This window comes from Larimichthys crocea, chromosome VIII (genome assembly GCF_000972845.2).
Source record: "Larimichthys crocea isolate SSNF chromosome VIII, L_crocea_2.0, whole genome shotgun sequence".
NCBI lineage: Eukaryota > Metazoa > Chordata > Actinopteri > Sciaenidae > Larimichthys > Larimichthys crocea.
This window is the reverse complement of record NC_040018.1, coordinates 16,693,944-16,703,943: the sequence shown is the minus strand read 5'-3', so window position 1 is coordinate 16,703,943 and position 10,000 is coordinate 16,693,944. Positions and strand designations below refer to the sequence as shown.

The 10,000-nt window shown below is 38.5% G+C and overlaps 1 protein-coding gene across 1 annotated transcript in view; it reads left to right on the top strand.

Annotated features, from left to right (window-relative positions):
• The window catches only part of LOC104927904 (CUB and sushi domain-containing protein 1), a 294,884-nt gene that overhangs the window by 189,671 nt on the left and 95,213 nt on the right, over window positions 1–10,000 (top strand). The window contains exons 29-32 of the mRNA XM_027281351.1: window positions 1,320–1,511; window positions 3,703–3,841; window positions 7,404–7,591; window positions 9,228–9,422. Coding sequence (XP_027137152.1) covers window positions 1,320–1,511; window positions 3,703–3,841; window positions 7,404–7,591; window positions 9,228–9,422 — 714 coding nt within the window. The remainder of the gene's footprint in view (window positions 1–1,319; window positions 1,512–3,702; window positions 3,842–7,403; window positions 7,592–9,227; window positions 9,423–10,000) is intronic.

Genomic DNA, 10,000 nt, shown 5'->3' with positions numbered 1-10,000 from the left:
TTGTTTTTTTATATTTAAAACAATAAATATTTGCACTCACTAACAAGCTAATCAGAGCACCGTTATCCCATTACTATGGTAATGACTCCTTATGCTTACCTCCATGCTGATTCACTAAAGCAAAGGTAATGCTATTCATCACCACACGCCTTCATTTAAAGTAAGGTTTATTTATTAATTTATTGATTAAGTGATTCTTTTGTAGTGTCTTCTCACTTTTTCCTCTATATATCCCCATCTGTTAGCTGATCTGATAAATACTGTTTTGTTCAGGAAACATATAATGAACACAATGTTATAATACTATGGTTGGCCACAGAGCAGCTGTTGCAATATTTGTGTAAAAGATAATATCTGTGTTCAGTGGGCTGTAATTCATAAGGCAGTCCTTCATGCACTCATATTATTCTGTTCTTTCAGCCAGGGCTCTGGCCAAGGTCTGATCTATAATTGTCACTGAATCCAAAGCTTCATGACTAATTGCTCAGTCTTCTGTAGTATAATGATCATTAAAGCAGCAGCAAATGCTGTCTTAGATGATTGTATCCAACCTTTCTTGACTTATGACCTCAACAGTTACAAACTGTACTGTACTCATACTGTATGAGTAATTATTAAAGGCAGGAAAAAGAAAAGAAGGGAACAAAAAGAAAAAGAAGAAAAAAGAAAAGAAGGTAAATTTCAGAAGAACTGAAAAAAATTAATTGCATTTTAAGGGGAAAATGTTTTTATTTTTTTTCTGGTCTCCTTACTTTAATTATCTCACAACTTCTTAAATGTATTGTGCGATCCCTTGACATGTCCTAACCCTTAGTTTGGGAACCACTGATGTACAGCAGATGACAAATAGCAATAAACACGGCATATGAATGAAAGTACAATGCACAATTTATATTTGCAGTCAATGTCGACTGTGCACTTTTTTGAGTATTTAATCACTAATTGTTCCAATAGAAACACAATTCCAGACCCAGCAGCTGAAATCCATACACACAGAGACTGATTGCTGTGAATGCCTTCAGGCTAAGCAATGCACTTGGTAGGGATTCATAACATCAGTTAAAAAGCCAAAAGTCAGCACCAGGCCAAATTTAATGGAACCTGGACAGACAATCCATTTAGTTAATAACTGGTTCAGCATGCATTTTCACATGTTTCTATACAGTAACACTACATGTATGTCTTAGTTCTTTGTCTGCAGCTGCCGGCGATAGTAGCACTGTTGTGTTTCTGTGTCTCTGTCACGACCTCTTTGTCTACTGTATCTACCAACAGTATGTCAATATCTGTCTCTCTTTGTCTGTTCTACACACTTCCAGCCACTACAGCAACGACTTGCAATGACCCAGGCATCCCTGTAAATGGCTCTCGGTATGGGGACAGCAAGGAGCCTGGTGACAGTATGACGTTCCAGTGCGATCCAGGGTACCAGCTGCAAGGCCAAGACACCATCACATGTGTACGGATGGATAACAGATTCTACTGGCAACCTGACCCTCCAACATGTATAGGTCGGTGTACATTACTCTGTGGATCTGATGCTCAGACATTGTGAGTTTGAAGACTTGAATGTCATAATGCGCACTAAAAAAAGTCTGAAGTGTAGACAGTACTGTAAACAACAAAAATGACAGTTCAGCTCCCTTAGGTGCTCCTCTGTTGTTATGCCACATCTGACATACTTCTTTGGAGGCAAATCAACTGAAGCTTGCTCGTGAGATGATCACTAATCCAAAATGCTGTTGCTGCTTGGAGCATCAGATAGTTTTCCATACTGGAGGCATGTTCCTTAAGATCAAGGATATGTTTAACAGGTCCTCTATAATGACCACCATCAAGCCCACCTGCTGCTTATAGCCCAGTGAGCCTCTACAACCCACTCCACACCTCATTCATAGTATTCTGCTGCAGTTTGTTTTTCACTCTCCCACTTTCAGGTGAGCCTTTCCTTTATTTTCCTACTCTTTTCCTCCTGTCACACTTGACTCACTCACTAAAAGAAGGGGTGACTTCTAGCCTTGAAGTCTTTTTTTTTTTTTGAGTCAGAATACCAGGAATAGCAGAGTCAGTGCAAAGGAAGGTACAAACTGTCATGCGGCAAGAGCCCTTCAGTGTCCTCACCGTGCAACCTACAAATCACAGTATGTTAACACAAAACAAGCCTGCAGCATGGGGCAGTTGTTTGCAGGCTGCTGCTGAGCTATATGCCTTTACTGAGGTGAAAATGCATCAAGTTCTTTTCCCTGATTAACCGCTGCCTCCAGTTTAATTTTGCCTTGCACATGAAATCCCATGTCAAGTTAGTCAGAATAGATGGATGAGGAAGATCACCAGATATTACCATAACCATCCTACCAGGCTACTGGGTTTTTAATTATGCAAGGACCAGGATGAGGTATGACATCAGACACAGCTGAAGGTAGGATGTTAACACTGTGAGCAAGCCAGTGGAAATTCCTGCAGCAAGTAGCAGGACTTGCAACAGACATCTGCTGCAGCTTCCTTTTATGTTTAAGTTCTGCTTCTTTTTATCAGCCAGCACTATCAGGAAGTTCTCCAAGCCGGTCACAGAGACCAGTAATTTGCCTTGTAAGCATGCCTGTGAAACACATTATGCTTTGTTCCTGATATTGTCCGTGATTCTTTGCCATTGACCTCACATTTTGCATTACTGTACAGTAGATAACACGTAGGGCTTTAAATCTCCATCCATTTTCTATAAGCTTAGCCTGCTTCCCTCCCCTGCACTTTTCACCTCAGGTGGTGAATCCGTGGGTGTTCAAAAGCTCCTAAGATTTAACCAATATTATACACGATAGTCTAGTGCTGCGGTTCCCCCCCCACTGAAGTGATGTGAAGTGATGAACCAAAGTGCCAAAATAATGCTTAATGTCGGCATATTAATTGTAGCGGAACAAACTTTCTATTTCTCTATTTTTGAACTTGATGCGGATTATGACACAGCTGCACTTTTATTTTCCCTATTGTTGAACTTGGTTTAATTTGATGTTATTGAGTTAGAATTTAGATACAACATGATGTTACTTGAAAATGTTAAGCTTGGCGTATTTCATTAGCATTGTGTTGGGGCGATGGGGGCAGGTGGGGCTTGAAAATTCCCCCTTGAGAACCACTGGTCTAGTGTGTAAGTGTGTCTCAGTCTGTGAGTGATTTGCAGTTGTTAATGCCTTTGTTTACTTCTATTTCACTGTTGATAATCCGTTCACACCCACCTGCCATCCCCAAAACACCTCTCCATGTTTCAGATTCTTCCTTCACATCACCAAATTGCTGCTTGAATGCATCTATTTGTCTCTCTTGCCAATATCTCTTTCCTGCTCTCTGTCTTGTTGTGGGATAACAGGAGCACTAGGGTGATTCTCTCTGCTAATTACCCCCAGACATACACTCTGTAACTAAATCTCACAGTCTCTCTCTATCTCTCTCTTACCCTCTCCAGCTACCTGTGGAGAGGGTGAAAGACCAATATCAGTGGTCCACCAGGAGTAATTCTCTCCTTCCTAACCAATCCTGTCCATACTTACTACACTAACTTACTCTCTTCCGCTCTGCCTACCTGTGGGGTAATATGTGTGGCCAATCAGGGGTGATTCACTTTCCAAATTAACCCAACCCCAATGCTGTGTAATCATCTTTCTTTCCTTCTTCTCTGTCTATCTCTCACTGTTTGTCTGTCTCCAGCGACATGTGGTGGTAACGTCAGTGGCCCTTCTGGAGTAATTCTGTCTCCTAACTACCCCCAACCTTACCCCCCTGGAAAAGAGTGTGACTGGAGAGTCAGAGTCAACCCTGACTTTGTCATTGCACTCATCTTCAAAAGGTAAGCCACCTAAATTTAAAACATGGCTCTGTGTACACTCTTTGTATCTTTGTCATGCGTATTCTTAAGCTTTGAAACAAGGGTGAAGCTTTTCTGAGCTTTTCTGTGCTTGTCTCTTGTATTTCTGACATTTTATTATATGTGCTAAAGAATTGTTTTTCTACTTTAAAATGCTCAAAATAAGCCTAAACATATTTTCAGCAATGATTAGATTTTCTCATGCTGGTTGGGACTTTTCTCCTGTGTTTGCTGCATGAAAGGCTGTCCATGTTATTTTGGTGGAGGATATAGCCGCAACATGAGGTGCAACAACAAGAGGTGTCTAAACATAACTCAAATAAACTGGTAGCTTTTTGAGAAACCACTGTTTATTAAACATTTACACTCAAGCTAGAAAACATAATGTGTCAGTGGCATAATGTTGGATACTGTATGCTGTTAAGAAACAATAACTATAATGTCAGGATTTGAAATATGCTGATTGAGGCTGATTATTGATGCATGCCTTGTGTTGGTTAATGGTTCAGTAATTACAGTGTGATCAATATTTAGTTTTTTTGTGAGAAGTGTTAAAAATAAATAACACCAATCTACAAGAAGAAAGGGAACTTTCTTTAAATTTGAGGCAAGGTGGCTGCAACAAACACATCAGGGCAGAGCAATGGTCTCACTGATGATATTAATTTTTAACTGGTTTATTCAAATACCTGATGAAAGATTCAAAATTACAAACTTAAAGATTTAACAAGTGGATGGGTTCCCCAAAGCATATTCTGAAATAGGTTTTTCCGCTGGCTCAGATTTAAAAATGTATTATCCTCCATGGACTTTGTTCATGGGTTTAGTTTGGACTTTGCATAACTTGTGGCCACACACAGCGTAAAAAGAAGCCCTGTGCTGTGTAAACTGGATCAAGCCCAGTTTAGTCTGATGTTAATTAACACACAGTTAAGGGTCATTAAGTGAGAAAAAGCCTCTAATAGACATAGCATTAGTCTAAGGGTGATTTCACACCTTAACTTTGGTTCATTTGGTCCAGATCAAGGGGAACAAAATGATACATCGATTCATTTTAGTGTTGGTTTCGGTTCCTGTTCACACTAAAAACAAACCAAGAGCTCTGAACATGAAGTTATGATTCTCATCCTGCATCATCAGCACCCACGTGGGTGACTTTATGCAGCACTTACTGGTCCTGATGTGCACATGTATGAATACCTGATTATAAATATTATTGGTATTATTAGACATTTTATGAATAATGTGGTTACAGACTGATTCGCAGTTTGCTTCATGAACAGATTTCATGCTCGATTTATATCTATTATCATAAAATCCTGTGGTTGGCCCGTTTGCTTTCACACCACAAACAAAGTAAAACCACTTCCGCTTGAAAGTGGACAGACCACCTTTTTCAAGCGTCCTCGATCCGGCCAAATAAACTGCACTAACCTGGTTAAAACACTAAATTAAAGTCAACTCCTAACATAACTAGCTTGATTAGCATAATGGTTATGTGGTGAGATGATCTTTGAAAGCTTCAGCTTCAAATTGAAATTTGAATAAATATCAGACTTTTTTTTTTTTCTATCAGCCATTTTTTTCCCCAATGTGAACTGTTGAATTGGTGAATTCGTATGCATCATTCATGAAGGCAGGATGATTTTTTCAGGAACTTTTTGTACAAAGTGAAATTCACGAGTAAATGAACATTTCCATATTTTTGTTTTTTGGTAACAGGTGTTTATTTACATTTCAAGTCTTGATTATGCCTCAGCAGTGGGTGTTTTACAGGTCACAGTGGTTAGGGACTTATGACAAGCAAAAGTGAAGATCAGAGTTTCACATGGAAGAGATAAAAGGAAGGCGGACATTATCCAGACTGCCAAAGGAGAAAAAATGACCCAATTTTGGTTTCATGTTTTTCAGCCGTAGAGATAATTCCCTTCTGTTGTAACAGCAAGACAGTTTTTATTTTGCTTTTAATGAAGTTTTATTGATATTGGTTGTTTTGTGAATGTTGTGTGTCATTTCTTTGTCAATATTTATTTGATTTAACCAAGTAAGTGTGTTTATAAGCACAGCTGAAATAGAATTGAATTGATCCACTTACTAATGATTCAGTCTTTTGATCAGTCTTTGAATCAAATCAGAGTGCAATTATTGCTTCTCCAATTAAGTCAGGACTCATTTTGTGGTATCATATAATCAATCTATCTATAAATGTGCTGTCTTCTGGCTACTTACAGTCAGTGGAAATGCCGCATTCTTCTCATAATGAGAGTACTGACTGCTTTGTGGTTGTAAATTTCAAAACGTTTAATTACTAACCAAACAAAGGTATGTATCTGCTCTTAATTTGCATTCAGATTTTAACTTTAAAGAGAACCTTGTGATACTCCTGCTCGGTGCTGCTCAGTGAGATCTGTATGTTCTTTTTATGACATTCAGTAGCTTTAGCATTCAGACTTAGAGTGTATCACTAATGCAAAAGGTATTAGCACAGATCATTTTAATGCTTTGTCAGTGCAAAAGGGGCTTATGTGCTGTTAAGCTCATTCTGCACCAGATATAAACACAGGGCTTACACTTGAGCATTATTCACACTTATTTTGACTTTGGTAATGATTACATAAGTTTCTTTTTTCTCCAATAATAAATATTGTTTTCAGCCAAACACCTGTCACAAACACCCAAACACCTCTTTTGCTCGAACTCACATTGTTTTTGACAGAGAAGAATCCTGTAAATATGCCAGTTTCATATATAATTTCTGAATTTAATAACATAAACATTTCAAATAAAACAGTACATTTTTTTCTTTTTTGTTATGTTTTTATATATATATATATATATAAATTGTGTGTCCATGTTGTCCTAAAGGCTTGATAAACTTCTGAAATGAATTTCCTAACTAGCTTGGAAAGCTGTTTTTTTTTTAAATAATAGAATATAAAATTTTAAATAATTGCTCTTCGCAGAGCCGTGTATTACATCATACCTCATGCCCATGCTACATGGAATACAGGATACAAAAAATAAAAGGAAATAAATGTTGCTCTGCAGCACTCCTGGTGCTTGAAAATTCCACATAAAGGTACCCCTTTATGGAAGTTATCAATACTGCTACACTATAAAATGCCCAATACATGTTTTCTCTGCTTCTGTCATCTTCTGCTCTGACAAGACACACCACCACACACAAACACACCTCCAGCTGGCTAACACTGAATAGGACAGTCTAACCAAGTGGAAGTGAGAGTGTTATTAATCAATACATACATGCACTTACATACAAATAGGATATAAAGATCAAAAGAGATCATGACATATTTTGTCTAATAAGATTTCATTGTTTTTGACTATACATATATCGCTGTATTGGTTCAAGAAGAAAAAAATCAACACTTTTTTTATGAAGTAAACACATCTAGTAAACATGTAAATGAAGCAGGTTTTTGAATTAAACATGCATCACTGCTGTCATGTGCACACACACTCACAAATAGCACAATATTGCTAACCTAACTCTCAGTGTTTTGTTGTTGTTATTTTATCCCAGTTTCAACATGGAGCCAAGTTACGACTTCCTGCACATCTACGAGGGTGAAGACTCTAATGGGCCGTTACTAGCAAGTCTCCAAGGCAACCAGGCCCCAGAGCGAATAGAGAGCAGTGGTAACAGTCTCTTCCTAGCGTTCAGATCTGATGCCTCACTGGGCATGTCTGGGTTTGCCATCGAATATAGAGGTAATTAACCACCAAAACTTCTCCTTTATATAATGCCCTCATACATTTTCCTGCAAGGTCACATTTAAGGTGGAGGTTTTCTTGGATAATGAGCAAATGTTTAAAAACAGTCTAATTTGCAAACTATTGATTAGTCATTTTCAAGGGTGTTTACAAGGCGCATCTCTCTCCTCGTTGCATAAGTATGGCATGTTAATAGAATAAAATCCCACTAGATTTAATGCTATCGTGTAATTAAAGTTTTTTCTCAGGTGTGCAAAATAAACATTTTGCAATCAAGATAAGTACATTTTTATTTATTTTCTGAGTGTAGTGATATTGACAGAATCCCACTGCTGAACTGTGCCTATGAGCTCTCCTTCACTTTCATAGTATGTCTTAGAGGCCAGTCCCAGATTCAGTCCAGGACCTGACTATGTAATAAGCTGCTGTCTTAGTAAATGAGCCGTGCAATACATGCAGATTGTAGTCGCAAAGTCAATAAAATTTACAGTGCACATTTGTGCATTTTTGTACTAAATTTGGCCATGTATTTGATACATACCTTGAATGGGTGTTGTTTACACAAAAAAAACAAGAAAAAAAAACATTCATTACTAAACGTCAATAAAATGTCTGTGTTTCTGGAGTGTAGTGATTAAAATATCGATACAGGAGTGTTTTCTTAATCTTTTAAGCTGCCTACTCTATTAATTTCACCCTTACTGTAGATCAGAAGTGTTCTTCACTTGAAGAAACATGCTTGTTCCATGTCAGCACATGAGTTGTTTACGTCCACAGATTGTGACTCATCCTAGTTTTACAGATGTTGCTTGACTGGGGGTAATTTAACAGCTGGAGTCAATGTGGAACTGATGACGAGTTGTTTGACTGACTAGAGACTAGATCTGCTCTGTCAAGTTTTATAAACTATTTTTTTTCCTCTTGTTTCTCTTTCCTTACTCCATTTATCTCTAATTAAAAAAAGATTATCTCCTTCTGTGTTGTCTGTCTCCTCACGCTACCTTGCACCTCTGTACTTTTGTCATTAATTTACTACCTTTCATCTGCCATCTCTCTAATTAAAACACAACCTTAATCATCTTCCTGTTTCACTCCATTTTGCCCTCCACCTCTCTCTCTCTCTCTCTCTCTGTCTGTCAGTTTCCCTCTGTCAAGCCCAATATCTCATTGTTATTGGCCGATCACAGTAAAAGAAACAAGCTGGCCCAACGCCAAGTCATAAAGACGCAAGACAATTTTTAACCATGGTCAACTCCACGTCTTAAACTCTTTTATTCTTGTCGTCTTCTTTTCTTTATTCCTCTTTTACCCTTATTTGTTCCCTTCCTCTCCCACGGGCTGAAATATATTAGAAGTTAATAAAGGATAGTCAATATAGCCTTTATTAGGGCTCGACAAATAGCAGCCTGTTGACTAAACTTGGCCCAAAATTATCGCCAAAATAGCTGCCATCCTAATGAAATCTGGGCTTTATTGAGCTGTAACTACAACCATTTATATCAATTCTCATGAGAATGACATGGATTACTATTAATACCACCACGCGAAGAGTCGTTGTAGTGCCTTTTTCCTGAGGAGTTAGTGAATCTTTGTATCTTTGTCCAGTAACACCAACTTTCTCCACCCTCCACAGAAAAACCACGAGAGGCCTGTTTTGACCCTGGTAACATTATGAACGCGAGTCGGACAGGTTATGACTATAAGCTGGGATCCCAGGTCTCCTACAACTGTCACCATGGCTATACAACAGTGGGTGGGGATACCATCACCTGTGTCATGGGGAACGATGGGAAGCCAGTGTGGGACAAGGCTCTCCCAACATGTAAAGGTAGGGGACACACATCATGAACTGCATCCTTACAGACACATGCACCATGGTGATGAAAAGCTCATGTGGTGGCCACCTGTGCAGTGTACTCCAGGTGTCACAGAAGTGTGAAGTGATGTCTTGTGTGAAGTGTTTTTAATATTCTGCACCCTTCATGCATGTAAATAATATATATATATATATATTAGTGCTGTCAAAATTAACGCGTTAATTTTGACAGCACTAATATATATATATATATATTAGTGCTGTCAAAATTAACGCGTTAATTTTGTCGATTAATTTTAAAGAATTAACGCGTTAAAAAAAAAATTAACGCAATTAACGCGGTTTTGTTTACTTCTGGTGGCGGCTGCCATTTTGGATGTGGCAAAGTAGAGCTTTGTTTCCCAGATATACTAGTGTGTGTGTGAATGGGTGTATAAGAGGCATTAACTTAAAGCCCTCGCGGAGACTGCGCCCTGGGCGGTCGCCCACATAGCTAAAACCGGCCCTGCTTGTATTAGTTTACGGGCAGATCTGCCACATCCAATATGGCGGACACGTTAACGTATCGCAGCAACGGACCAACCTGCTCA